The sequence below is a fragment of the Pteropus alecto genome, unplaced genomic scaffold (assembly GCF_000325575.1).
Source record: "Pteropus alecto unplaced genomic scaffold, ASM32557v1 scaffold7, whole genome shotgun sequence".
NCBI classification, from domain to species: Eukaryota; Metazoa; Chordata; class Mammalia; order Chiroptera; family Pteropodidae; genus Pteropus; species Pteropus alecto.
The window spans coordinates 30,192,349-30,207,779 of record NW_006494614.1 but is presented as its reverse complement, the minus strand read 5'-3'; the positions used below and the strand labels follow the sequence as shown (position 1 = coordinate 30,207,779).

The following is a 15,431-nucleotide window of genomic DNA, read 5'->3' as shown; positions in this document are numbered from 1 at the left end:
CAGCTGGGTAATTTAAGAAAATTGTTTTCTTTAAAAAACCTGGGTTTTACAACTCGAATGCATGTGTTTTCAAACTATTGTCTTGCTACTGACCTTAAAAATTATTTTTAAAACTAAAAGATAAATGTGAATGCTTTGTTCTACGTGAATCATCTCTTCTTTCTCTGATGGAATAAACCCCCAAACTGGACTTATGGCATAGTCTCAACAGAGAGGCTGTGAATGAGGAGTAGGGGAGTAATGGAGGTTGAGGATGAGTTACAAAGATTTGAATGGTGGTCCTGTTGATTCTACTCTGTTTTAGTTTTTTTCTACTTTGTATTTCTCAATGAAGTTAGGAAGAAGGTCAGAATCTTGATTTCTGCTTTTCAAAAGACAGGTGCGTGAAACTTTGATGTTCTTCCCTTATTCCAAGTTCCCCTGAATGGTGGAAGACAAAGCTAGATCATTAGTTAGGGCCCAACTCCTCTCCTGGAAAGGAATTGCCTGAGAAAACAGAAATTTATAGGTCTACTTATGTCCTTTCAGTGTACAGAACATGGGATAAACCATTAAAGTCTCTTTGAACCTTCTTTTGTTGTGCCTGCCTTGTGTTTTAGAGAGACCCATATTCGGGGAATGCCTTTTTGCCCGGTGAGAGCTCCAGCGAGGATGAAGAGCCTTTAGAAGAATTGTCGAAGGAGCAATTGTGCACAAAAATAAAAAGCCTGAAACAAAAACTAACAAACACCCGGAAAGAGAACAGCCGACTTCGACAGTCCTTGGTCATGCTTCAAGGTAAACTTTGAGAAAATTGACATTTTTAGATGAAAAAGAAAATACATGATGAGTGAAAAGTATTGCAAATAGGCTGTTAAGAATGAAAAAGAAAATCAGAACCTTAGAGAAAAAATCAAAAATCACATTTTAAGAAAATCTATGATTATATAATTTAATACGGTAGCAATCTATTGAAGCCTCTAGTCTATTGCTTAGAAAATTTTAGATTATTTCTACAAAATACTAAATATTGTGTCCATTTAATAATGTTCAATGGACATTTATTGAGCATTTAATATAGATCATTCATTGGTAGGCCCTGGAGAGAAAAAATTAGTAAAACAAAAAAGGTATTCCTGATATACTTATCTCAATACCCTCTGCTATGGAAAGCACTAGAAAAATGGGACCTGTTGTAATCCATTATAGAACCACTAGAATTAAAGCGTGCGTATATTAAATTTTAGTTTTGGGGTTGGGAGGCATGGTTTGGGATAATAATCATTTTACTGAGGATTTAGAAAGGAGAAAGGTCAGCCTAAGCTAATTAAAAACCACTTGGCATAATGCCTTTTTATAGGACCCTATATTGTATTTAAGTGTTTATTTTTCAAAAATAATGTTTTCCATCTGCAGTTAAACACCATGCACTATTTTATACAGCTGTATATTTGGCAATTATGTCCTATGTTGGGTAACATTGTGTTGTAAACAGTAAATACACAGAACATTTGAAATAAATCCTCCTGGCTGCTGTGTACAGAATGAGGATATGTGACACAAGAAGGAAAGTGAAAAAGGATATAAAAGGTATTGCAGTCATCCAGACTAGCATGATGGCAGCCTAGCCTAGGGCAATGGCAATGGAAATAATCATAACAGTTCTATGATATTTTTGGAGGCAGAAATCATAGTAGGCAGATAGAACATGGTGATAAGCGAGGTGACAGAGTAATGGCTCACATATTTTCCTTGGAATATTTATTAAATTGAAGCCTTTGTTGTTTTAAGTAGAAATGGCCCCACATGTAAATGGAAATAAGATGTTTATAACAAGCCATTATCTCTTTATTTTTTCAACTTTATTGCATTTTTGCTTTCTCTGGTGAGATTTTTGTCATTTTTTTAAAAAACTAGATAATTCTCATTTTTATGTAATCTGTTCCAGAACTTAGAATAAGATGAAAGTTAGTTTATAAAGTTAGCATAAATTGCTGGTTAAAAGAATTGGTTTCGGAGTTACAGAACTTGCTTCAAATCCCAACTCTGCTAACTAGCTGTACAACTTTGACCATGTCACTTTATTACACCCTCAGCCCCAGCTTCAATTTTTTTCACTTTTAAAATGAGAGCAATATATCATTTCCTTGTTGTTATGAGGATTAAATGAGATAATTGGAAGATATTACCAGTGCCTGGTACATGACAGGTCCTCAGTAACGGTAGTTATTTTGACTGTCTCTGTTTTTATTGACACCAGAACTTGACATATAATGCCTACCACAAAATTATAGACCAATTTTTGTTATAAATATGGATGAGAAAATTCTAAATGAAAGAGCAGCAAATCAGTTTCAGTAGTATGTAAAAAGAATCACTTGCGATGACCAATTTCTTCTCTCACACACTCTTAGATTGCCATTTCATTTTCTCCTCTTCTGCCAGCTTCCCACACCTCCTCCCTTATCCTCACTTTCACTTGATGACTTTGCTTCCTACTTCAGAGAAATTGGAAGATATGAAGAGGCAGTCATCTCCCTGCACCTGGGTTTTTATGCTCCACTTTCTCCCCTGTCACTCACGAATGACCTATTCTTTTGTCCAGCCAAAGGACAAGAGAGGAGAGAATCTCTCTCTCTGCCTCAGATCCCATCTTCTTTCACTTAATCAAGGACATAGTTCCAGAGATTCTCCCCCTTCTTTCCTGCACGATCAAGTTTTCTTTCTCTAATGAATCATTCCTTTTAGCATCAGACATATATTATTTCTCCTATTTTTTTTTTTAAAAAAAGTCTTTCAGGCCATTTCCTTCTCCACCTTCCACCCTATTCCTCTCTTTCTCTTTATAAGAAAACTCCTCAAATTAGTTGACTCCACACGATGTGTTCAGTTTTTCCCCTTTTATTCTCTCCGGGTCTCACTTCAATTAGGTCCTTATCATTTCATCGTAACTTCTCATGATCACCAATAACCTCTGTGTATTAGTTTGCTAGGGCTGCAGTGACAAAGTACCACAAACTGGGTAGCTTAAACAGCAGAAATATATTGTCTCACAGTTCTAGAGGCTAGGATTCCAAAATCAAGGTTTCAGCAGGGCTGTGCTCCCTCCGAGGGTGTGAGGGAATAATCTATTCAGGCCTCTCTCCAAGCTTCTGGTTGTTCTGTGGCTTGAGGCAACACAATGCCAGTCTTCGCATGGTGTCCTCCTGTATGCTCGTCTCTCTCTGTGTCCAAATTTTCCCATTTTTATAAGGAGTCCAGTCATATTGGATTAGGACCTACTTAATGACCTCATTTTAACTTGATTACATCAGTAAAGACCCTATCTCCAAAAAAGGTCCCATTCTGAGGTCCTGGGAGTTAGGACTCCAACATATTCTTTTAGGGGGACACAGTTCAACCCGTAACATTCCATACTGCTAGCCCCAAAGTCATTTCTCAATGGTTATCCCTACTGCCCTGTTACCAGCATTTGATACATTTGACCATCTACCATTCTTTGAAAAAGTTTCTTTATTTGTCTTCTAGGACACTACATTCACTAGTTTTCTTCCTATACTGCTAATCTTCCCATCTCAGTCTATTTAGCTGATTCATTTCAGCATCTTACCCTCCAAATATTTAATGATGCCCCAGGCTCAGTCCACCATTGATCCTTTCCAATCATATGGTATTAAAATCCATCAATAAACTATGATTCTGAGGTTTAAATCTCTGACTTGGACTTCTCTCTTTAATTCCAGACTAGTTGTCCAACTATGTACTTGACATGGCTCATAGGCATCTCAAAATATCATGTCCCAAACCACATTCCTGACCTTTCCCTTCAACCTGTTTCTCTCATTATTTTTCATCTTGGTTAATTCTAACTATATTGTTCCAGTTTCTCAAGCCAAAAACCACGACATTATTTTGTATTTTTATATTTCTTTTATACTCTAAGTCTATTGGCGAGTCCTACTGACTTTATGTTCAAAACGTTTTTGGAATACAATCTCTTTTACTATGATGACTACTGCCCCTCTGGTCTAAGCTACCATTATCTCTTGTCTAGATTATTAAGACGACTTCTTAACTGGTGTCACTACTTCTGCTCTTGCTCCTCTGCAATCTGTTCTCAACACAGGAGCAAAAATGGTCCTATTAGACATAAGTCAATTAATGTCACTCTTCTCTTCAAAAGTCTTCAGTGTATTTCCACCTCACTGAGGGAAAAACTAATGTTATTTTTATGATCTTTGAGTCCTTACATCATCTGACCAGCTCTCTGCCACTTACTTCTCTGGCCTTATGTTCCACTACTCTCCCCCTTCTTTTCTGTGATCCAGCCACATTGGGCCACTTGTTTATCTTTGAAGACATCAGACATAATCTTACTTCAGTGTCTTTGTACTGGCCATTCCTTCAGCCTAGAATGTTCTTCCCCCAGATAACGTGGTTTGCACCCTCACTTACTTCAGGTCTTCACTCTAAATTCATCTTTTTCCTGACCTCCTCCCTCCATAAATTTCAAACTCTCTCCTTTCAATGTTTTTTTTTTACTCCCTTCCCCTTAGTTGTAAGTTGGAACTTACAACTCTATGTAATCTATTAAGTATTTAATATTGTCTGCCCCCCTCCATACTCACACACTAAAATGTACCCCTAGAAACCAAATAATAAAAGTGTCTATTAGCTGGACTTCAGGCAACAGGAAAAGTCAGAAACTGCCACGGCAGTATTCATGCATGCATTTATTCATTCAGTAAATATTTATAAAGTCCTACTATATGTCAGGCACTGTTCTAAGTACCTAGGAAAATCCAGTGAACACGACAAAGATCCTTGCTCTCATGGAGATTACATTCTAGTGGGGTGAGACAGTCAAAAAACCTGAACAATAATAATTAAGTAAATTATATAAAATGTTAGCTGGTGATAAATGCTATGGAAAAAATAAGGCAGATAAAGGAACATTGAGATTTGATGGAGAGGAGGTGTTTTACAATTTTAAATAACATAGTCGTAGTAAGCTTCCTTGTGAAGCTGCAGTTGAGAACTTGAAAGATACCAGAAAGCTGAAATTCAATGGATAATCCAAATAAGAAAAGGGTCTGAGAGAAGAGTGTGGTATAGTTATTTATCTCTTGCTCAGTAATGTTCCTAATTACTCTTTGAACTAAAGATTAGAACTGTCTCTCTGTTTATAAAGCCTACTTAACTAAGAAAAATAGCAGAATATATATGCCATTCGAGACATTCAGAATAACAAATATGTGTGTGCTAAATATGTATGTGTTAAGCATTTGAAATATTTCTTGTGGCCCACAACTGTCTGGCACAATAACATGTAAAAGAAAAACAGTGATATATCTATTGTATAGAAAAATATTTAATTGTCATTATTTATATAGAGAATGAATGTATACCTAGGGAAAAAAAAGCATCAACTAAAAGCTTAACTTTTGTAACTAATGAGATTTTAGTAAAGAATCAAAAATCAATTCCATTTTGCCCAAGTCATTTAAATATGCAGAAAGCCTAAGTTAAATATGTGTGAACCTCCCTCCTTTCTTGAAACCTCACCAAAAATAAATTTAAAATGCATAAAAGCACAGGACCAAGGACCAAGAAAAGATCACAGCAGATCAAAGATGCCAATAAAATTTTAGAAGATGAAAAGCAGATGGATGAATGGTGACTGACTAAATCTAGAGAAATCTAAAAGCTCAGTGTCTGTGATGGGGGTGGGTACAGGATAGAGGGAGACAAATTAAAAAGAAACAAGCCAGGGCACTCTGCAACCGCCACTGAGCAGATCAGACTCACTTGTTCTCACCGCCTGGCTTTGCTTCCTCTTCAACCATGTCTGACAAACCTGATATAGCTGAGATTGAGAAATTCGATAAGTTGAAATTGAAGAAGACAGAACGCAAGATAAAAATCCACTGCCATCAAAAGAAATACGATAACAGGAGAAGCAAGCAGGCGAATCGTAATGAGGCTCGCACCGCCAATATTCACTGTAGCATTCCATAAGCATTGCCTTCTTATTTTGCTTCCTTTAGCTGTTTAACTTTGTTAAATGCAAAGAATTTGGATCGAGTTTAAATGATTGTGCTGTCCCCACTCCCCTCCCTTTTCATATCCAAGAACTACTGACAATAAAGAGGGCACCTGCCTCTCCCACCTGCCTGTCTGGTTGGTAGGGAAGGAAAAGAACTTGCATGTTGGTGAAGGCAGAAGCTGGGTGGGATGACAGTGAAATCTAGAGTAAAACCTGGTCCAAGGTGTCCTACAGGCTATAAAATGCAGTTTAATCAGAATGCCATTTTGTTGTTGTTCTTGTTGTTCAAATGATTTTAATCATTGGAATGCACAATTTTTTTTAATAAGCAAATACAAAGTTTTAAAAGCTGTAAAAAGAAAAACAAACAAACAAACAAACAAACCAAATCACACAACCAAGAAAGATTTAGGAATCATAGCTGTGAAAGGGATTATGGTAGTGCTGGTATTGTGAAAACTGGAGGAGTCACTGAAAAACCTGCATAAAGACTCTTTTGGACCACAGTCACACTTTCTTCCCATGTAGCCTGTACTTACCCACTCTCACCACAGCAGAAGACAGAGGTTTTTTTTCTCAGAAGAGTTTGAACCAGAGCTATGAACTCAAGGACGCTGGGCACAACTGAAGAAAAGGAAGTGATTATTTGAGGAAATCCTCTAATATGAAACATGGAGTTCAAAACAAACAAAGAGAAAAATAAGCTCCATGAAACAAGAACAGGGTAGTTTTAAAAAGGAATATTCAAAGAATAGGGGGATGAGGAGAAAATAGAAATTCAATCAAATGTCTAGAAGTTAAAGTTAAGAAAATCTTGTAGATATTAGAATAAGAAGGCAAAGAAAAGGAAAATAGAAAAGGTTAGGAAAATAGAGAATTAGTCCAGGAGGTGGAACATCCAAAGACAAGAGGTCCTAAAAGAAAGAAAGGAGAAGAAGGAGAAGTAAGTTTAAAAAAATAAGAAGGCAATAAATTTCTAGAACTGAAGGACACAAATTTCTAAAGTAAAAGATACCATGAAAAACAGAAAGACTTATCCAAGGCATAGCATTGTGAAATTTTAGAACACCAGAAGTAAAGGGAGAATTGAAAAGCTTTCAGAGAGGACAAGCATGTCACATGCTAAGAACTGGAAACTAGAATAGAGTTGGACTTTTCACCAGCAACACTGGAAGCTCCAAGATAATCAATGCCTTCAAAATTCTGAAGAGCAATGATTCAAACCTAGACTTCTATACCCGTGAAATTATAAACCAAGTATGAGAGTAGAATATAATTTTTTCACAATTGACACATCTCAATAATGTGCTTCCCATGCTTTCCTTTTCAAAAGCTGTTGGAGAATGTGCTCCTCCAAAATGAGAGTAAATCTAGAAAAAGAAAGACATAGTATCCAGAAAACAAGTGGGATCGCTTCTTGACCTTTTGGCTAAGATCAAGTTCAGAAAACAGGTGGTCCAATCCAGGAGGAAGACAGGAGGAACCACAGAATAATAGTGAAGGGAAGCTCCAGGATGATGAGAAGCAGCTAGCCCAGATTGTGGAAGAGTGTGAAAGGTTCCCAGAGAGATATCCCCAAGAAAATATGAAATCGATAGATGGCATAATGTATTCAAACATACTGAAAGGAGATTTTATACCTCCAGTAAGATGTTTAGAGATATGTGAGAGAAACAGTTAAAAATATATATAAGCAAACTAAAACAAACTAACTCAAGGGGTGGGGGTAGAATCATGTTTTAAAGGAAAGGAATTGTGAATAATATTTACATTGCTAAAATAATGTAAGTGAAATATTTATTAAACTAACAATTGTGTTACCACGATACTGGGATGATGGAAAAAGAGATTGTACATGTTTTCATGTGAGTACAATTTGCATGTATTTCTATGTGGCTGGGCAAGGAGTTGAAAGGAACTATATAGTTGTATTATACAGTTGAAAGTCAACAAACAATTATGTGAATCTGAAAAATTAAATATAGAGTTGTATGTGTATATTGTTATTTAAGACTATGAAGGTAACTATCTGAAGAAACAGTTAAACGGATTGGAAGTGATGGCCTCTAGGAGCAGTATTTAGGGGGTTAGTGATAGGACAGAGGACTGATGATTTTCATTATAAGCCTTATTGTATTTAAAAAATAATAAATGTCTGGCACATAATAGGTACCCAAATCTAGTAGCTGCCATTAAAATATATCAGTAATTGCCTTATATGTAGATCAACAACTGCCAGTTATGTTCTTTAAAGAAAGAAAAAAGAATCTACTCATATTAATTATAAACGTCTATACAATAGCTACTAATTATTGTAATAAGAATTATTATGATAATTATTATAAAGAAAGTTTAAAAATTCAATGGAGAAATATGCAAACCTAAATAACTGGAGAGACATGTCACATTTGTAAATGAGAAAAGAAGATATCAGTTCATCCCAAAATAACTAACAGTTTGAATGAAATTCCAATCAAAATACCAATGATTATTTTCTTTTTTGTGTGTGTGATTTGACAATAATTATTCTAAAGTTAACCTGAAAAAATAAATAGGCAAAATCAATTAAGAATATTCTGAAAAGAATATGAGGGCATAACTTGTCAACATTAAAGCATATAAAGTTCTAATAATTAGAAGCAAGTTACTAGTGCAAGAGTCAGCAGATTAATGGAACAGAATGCATATCCCCCAAACAGAACCTTATGTATGATAAACTTTCCTAGAAGCACTATAGCACTGAGGTAAAGAAAAGGAAAATAAAAGGAGCTAAGGTTCTTTACAGAAATGGCCAATTCTAGGTCTTGCACAGGAAATGTACACAATGAGCCTCGTCAGGAGGCTTACACAGAAAATACTCTACATGAACATCTTGTCATACCAGAAAGCAAGGAAGTTAGAAAGACTATGTGGACTTGCCAACTAGAAGAGGTTCCCACTGGCCAAAGATGGGACAATTAGAGCACCAATAGGAATGATAACTGCAATAGGTGGAAACATATCATATATGTTTAAATGTATGATTCATACTGGTATACAAAAAAGAAAAAACTTAATGGTCATCTGAAAGAACCAACTCATTATTTTGAAAACTAATGCATAAAAACAACAACAAAAAAAAAACCATTTATCCTGCCATTACTATATGAAGTGAACCTCCAGGTAAACAAATAGTTTAAAAGAGGACATTTATTTTTGTAGAATTCCAGCTAATAAATGAAGAAGAAAAAAGTGAGAATATTACCATTTTGCAACCCCTTATGGCATAATGAATCTAAGTAGTGATCATCAGTGACTGCTAATATCACAAAAAAAAGCTAACGATACATTAAAGGCCACCTGATGGAGGTTAAAACACTACCTAAATCTGATCAAGCCTAGCCCTAACTACTAATTTACAACTAATACAGGGAACAGAAGAATATGTTAAACCACATTAGGGGTGTAATCGCAGACTATGGGAAACTCTGCCAGATAAATAACCTAGTTTCTTCAACTAATAAATCGCAAGATAAAACTAGGAGAGGGAGAGGAAACTTACAGTTTAGATGAAACAGAGAACAACCAATTGTAATGTACAATTTGAATCCTGATTTAAGCAAACTTAAAAAAATTAGATGATCAGAAGTTTAAACATTTACTAGGTTTTTAAAATGATATTAAAGAGCTATTGTTAAATATTTCCAGCTGTGCTAGTGGTGTTACAGTTATACTTTTAAATTTTCTTGCCTTTTAGAAGTACATGTGGAAATATTTATAGATAAAATGAGATAATGCCTGTGCTTTGCTTCAGGTAATCTTGAGGCTGGGGAGAAAGTGTGTGGGAGTATAGATGGAACAAGGTTGATGTAAGTTGAAAGTGCGGGATGGATATATGACTGTTTACTATTTTTGTATTTAAATTTCTCCATTACAAATTTTCAAAATTTATCTGGGTGAAGGGAGAAGCTTACTTATAAATAAATGTTTAAACTAAACAAACTATGTGGGTAAATATTTAACTGATCTGAATGATGAATAACTTTTTAAACATAAAATAAATGGATAATATACTAAAGAAAAGACTGCTACTTTAATTAAAATAAAAACTAAATATGCATGTGGGCGTGCTTCAAAAAAATCTTAAAGTTAAGAGACAAACACACTAAGAAAAATACTTGCAACTTATAAAAGGTTAAAATGCTTAGTATATAAGGGATAATAATAACAGCTAACATACCTATAATGCACTAGCTACTTTGCAAAAAAACATTTAAATTCTTATAAAATAGAAAAAGTACTAATATTTCATGGCCTGATAAATAATTCATAGAAGTTCAAATAATCGTAAACAAATAAATATATATTTAACTTTGCAATAATTGTAATTGCAATCTAAATCATACTAAGATTTTAACCTACCAAAATAGTGAAAATTGTTGTTAGTGATTGATACCTGTTATTGATGGTGCAGTGAAATGGCCAACTTCTTACATTGCTGGTGGAAGCATTAAGTTGGAAGAATCTTTCTGAAGAGCAATTCAGCAATAGTGAGTCTTGAAAACATTTATACTTTTGACCCTATTATTAACTTTCAGGAATGTATAGCATTGACATGATTAGAGATGCATATGAAGATACATGTGCTAAATAGTTTTTCAGAGTTCTGTTTGTAATTAAAAAAAAAAAAAACTAGAAGCAAATGAAATTCCAAAAAGATAAAAAAGAAGCATCTAAATGAAATATAGAATATCAATACTTTGGAATATTAGGGAACATTAAAGTTGTGTTTTCAAGTGGAAAATAATCCATTAACAGGTGAATGGATACATTAATTGTGGAGTAGCTATATAATTATTAGTCAGAAACAACAACAAAATAAATAAGCGAACAGCATGAATGAATCTCAAAACATTATACAGAGAAAAAAAAAATCAGACAAGAAGAAATTTATACTGTTTGAATTCACTTATATGGAATTCTAGAACAGGTAAAACTTATTAATGGCTAAAGATGTCAGATCAGTGGTTGCCTCTCAGGCAAGTCCAGAGATTGACTTAAAAGGGACATGAGGCAACTTTCTGAGAGGATGGAAACGTTCCATATTTTGATAGGTGTGCATTAATCAGGTATATCCTCTTATCAAACTCATCTCCCTTCATCTACTTAATTTCTACTCAGACTTCATGTTAAGATCTTGCCTTTAACTATGTAAATTAGACCTCAAAAATCATAAATTCGAGGGAGATTTAATAAAATAGGAAAAATATTCACCTTACTGTCTTAATTGGAAAACAGAACCATATTACAATGCTGTGTATATAGCATGGTCTGAACTGTGTAAAAAAAAAAAATACATGAGAGGCATACACAGATAGAAATGACAAGAAGGATATATTCCAATGACAGGTACAAATTTCATAAGTAGAAAATAAAGTAAATATTCTTGAAACTTCACTTTATACCAATACCCTTTTCAAAATCTTCAGATTTTAGCTTTGACTTTCTTGCAGTTCCTCGGATACAGAACTTTTGTTTCCTGTGCCTCTGATCACCTCATTCTCTCCAGCTGTTTAATTCCTGCTCAGCTCTCAGCTCTCAGATCAGTCTGGACCTACCTAAAGAAGCCTACTATGCTCCTCCCCTCCCCAGGGCAGGTCAAATGCATTATGCTCTCCTTCCTGGTACTTGTTACTGAAAAAGAAAAAGCCAATGTGACAGGCAACAATCATTTATTTGAGATCTAAAAGCATAACTATTCAGAAAGCACTGACTCAGGCAGAAACTCAAATACTGTTTCAGTTAGCAGGCAAAGACAAGGGAGATTCATGAGAAAGGGTATGAGAACAATTACACGAATAGAAGGAATTTCTATAGATGTAGATAAACTAACATAGTGATGCTAATTCTAAAGAATGTTTCAGTCTGGCAGTCATAATACCTACTTTCTTGTTATCTTTGCAAACAGTTGTCTGAGATACAATGTTGCTTTAGGCCCAATGCAAAGGTTATTTTGTCCAGTTTTAACATTCCAAAGGTATGAGGAATAAGACCTAACAAAGGCAGTTACTCTGGAATGGCAGCTCTGGCTCCATTTTAAAGTGACTCCATTTATATTATTTTATAATATACTTAACAATTGTAATTTTTCATTTTTTTGCATGTACCTCAAGTTAGCTAAACTGCAAGGTTAAGGGTACTGTCCTCTAGACGGCCAAGTCTGCCTAAGACTTGATACCAACTGCAAGTTCAGGGTTTTCCAAAACTAATCTCAGGTTCAATAATTTGCTAGAGACTCGCAACTCACTGAAACCTATTATACTCATAGTTTCATTTATTACAAGAAAAGACTACAAATTAGAATCAGCCAAAGGTGGAAGAGATACACAGGGGAGAGTCTGGGCAGTTTCCAAACATGAAACTTCTGTTGTCCTCAGGATGCATTACCCTCATAGCCTTTTTTTGTTACAATATGCATGGATTATTGTCCATCCAGGAGCCAGACCATCTAAATTCTGGTGTCCGAAATTTTTTTGAGGATTTATCATGTAGACACGACTGATTGATTGATTGCCTACATGGCTGAACTCAGTCTCTAAATCTTTCTGACTTTCTGGCCATGGTTTCTACTCTTAAGACTGTTGGGTGTGATTGTTTCCACCTTGAGAAACCCTTTGGCATAAACTATAGGGTGTGGTCTGAGGGACTAACGAAGACACTCTCTTATCCTTGGGAAGTTCCGAGGACTGGAGATGACTTCCCAGAAACTTAGGTTGTGGGGAGGCCTCTCTTTGAGCAAGCCAAATTCTTACTACACAGCATGCTTATGTAAATAGTGCTCCCCACCTTCTCTCAGATCCAAAAAGCTAGAATCACCTCTGGTTTTGCTCTCAGTTTCTTCCCAAGTACCTAACATAGTGGTTGGCAAATGTTGAGAGTCTGCATAATATAGTACAGTGACCCTTGAACAATGCAGGTGTTAGGGGGCGCTGACCCACCACCCCACGCAGTCAAAAATCGATATATAACTTTTGACTATCCCCAAACTTAATTACTAATAGCCTACTGTTGATTGGAAGCCTTATCAATAACATAAATAATTAACACATATTTTGTATGTTATTTGTATTAAATGCATGCATTCATGACCTTTTAAAATTTTTTCTAGGCTATGCAGTTCATCTGCAAGTTTTTTCAAATCGTCGCAAGCCTCCAAAAAATTTTCCAGTAGATTTATTGAAAAAAATATCTGCGTATAAATAGAACAATGTAGTTCAAAATAGTGTTGTTCAAGGGTCGACTGCAGTTCATAGCATGAAATTGGCAGTCTGCATTTGAATCTTGGCTCTTATTTTCATTTATTGAGTTGAGCCAGGATGGGTTATTTAACCTCTCACTGCCTAATTGTCTTTATCTATAAATTGCGGTTAATGATAATGCCTATCTCAGAGAGCTGCAATGAGGATTAAATGAATGAAGATAAGTAAAGTTCCCAAAATAGTACCTGGCACAAAGTAAAAGCTAGATAAATGTTTAATATTATTAAATGCTCAATAAATAGTTGCTGATTGAATAAGTGTCTGGCACATGAGGTGCCTAGTAAATATTAATTGAAAAAATAAAATAAGATTTTCTTCCTTAGTAGATATTCCTATTTTTCTATTAATATAATACCAGATGTATTGATTCGGACATGTCATCAATATGCCTGATATTTAGCTCTCAAATCAGGCATTATTCTAAAGGTTATAGCTCAATAATATGCTTTTAAAAAGTACAAAAAAAGTTTTAGAGTCTTTTTGCCTCTCCAGCTGCCAGTACCCTCAACACAGAGTAAGGAGTTGAATGAGATAGGGTTCAAGGTGACTTCCAACTCCAACAAAATGTTATTTGTCCTTAGGAAACAAACTAAATATAACAACAGAGAAGACCATTTTACATGGAGGCATGAAACCTTTGAATGTGTAAGTTTCCATTAAAAAAAAGGAAGAAAGAGAATGTTCAGTTGATTACCAAAATTCATGTTTAATATGTGAAAACATAGATTTGAATTGTGGCAATTAATTTTTATTAATTCGTTGGAATTTGACTCCCCAGCAAACCACACTCACAGATCATAGAAGATTTATTTTAATCTGCGAGAAACAGTTTATTTTATCTTCTCACTTACGTTGGCCTAATGTGGCCTAATTTCTAATATTACCAATTAGAGAAAAGATTCACCTTTTTAAAACATTCATTTTAGTTATGATGTAATGTATATACATTTAAATACAATCACCAAATGTTTTCAAATTGATTTTTTATTATTAAGCAATTATTAAATTATTTAACAATAAAAAGAAAATATGTTCCAAACGCTCCTCCCACCCTGTTCATTTTCCAAAGTTAGTAAATGTTAACAATTGTTTCCACACATTTCTATGCATATACACACAATAAAAAATATGTATATATGTTCCTGTTGTTGAAAGTATTTGTAACGTGTTACTTTTTCTTGTCATTTTAGTGTTACCACAGGCAGTTACCCAATTTGAAGAATTGGTTGGTATGGCGGAGGCCGTGCTTAAGGGTGGAGGAACCATGTCTACATCTGCATCCACTCTCTGGAGAGCAACAAACAACTCCTCACCAGATTCATTCGCCTCAATGTGCAGCAACTCTAATTCTAATTCCAGTTCACCAATTTCCTTGAAAGCTGAAGAAGAGCATCATACTGATGAGAAGCAGGTCAGTTGGAATACCTGCCCTATCTGTCCTTGGGATACAGTTAAAAACAAACATTAAAATAAGGGTACAAAATGCCAATTGTTTTATCACATAACTTCAGGTAACTTTAGGTCACAGCCATAACATTCCGCATAAAACAATTTTTCACAATAAATCTGATATTTGTGAAACAAATATCTAGTTTAGAAAACTCAGGTCAAATTGTGGACAATGATGAAGTTTATTAAGCTAGAGAATTCTTAAATCCGTGACAAGTGAATGACTATACATTAAGGGTTATAAAATTATATCATTGAAAGAAGATAAATTTCAGTTTCTGCGTGTCATCTGGACACTATTCTTTTTCTAACTCCCCAATTTCTCTTAATCAAGAAACAAGCTAAAAAGACAAGAGTTTTGTTAGAATTAAGTATGCCTTCAAGAGCAATAATTAAATACTAAAAACCTAACATTCAGAATATTTGAATCTTAATGTATCAGTTTCCTTTTGCTATACAACAGATTACCACAAAATCAATGACCTATAATAATACAAATTTATTATCTCAGAGTTCTGTAGGTCATAAGTGTGGTAACATCAAGATGTTGGCAAGCATACTTCTTTCTGGAGGCTCTTACAGAAGAATATATTTCCTGCTTATTTGGGTTGTTTGTAGAATCCAGTTTCTTATAGAACCGAAGTCCCCGTTTTCTTACT

At 34.8% G+C, this 15,431-nt stretch overlaps 1 protein-coding gene across 1 annotated transcript in view; it reads left to right on the top strand.

Annotated features, from left to right (window-relative positions):
- The window catches only part of BEND6 (BEN domain containing 6), a 46,684-nt gene that overhangs the window by 23,507 nt on the left and 7,746 nt on the right, over nt 1-15,431 (top strand). Inside the window, exons 3-4 of the mRNA XM_015600329.2 lie at nt 600-777; nt 14,514-14,734. Coding sequence (XP_015455815.1) covers nt 600-777; nt 14,514-14,734 — 399 coding nt within the window. The remainder of the gene's footprint in view (nt 1-599; nt 778-14,513; nt 14,735-15,431) is intronic.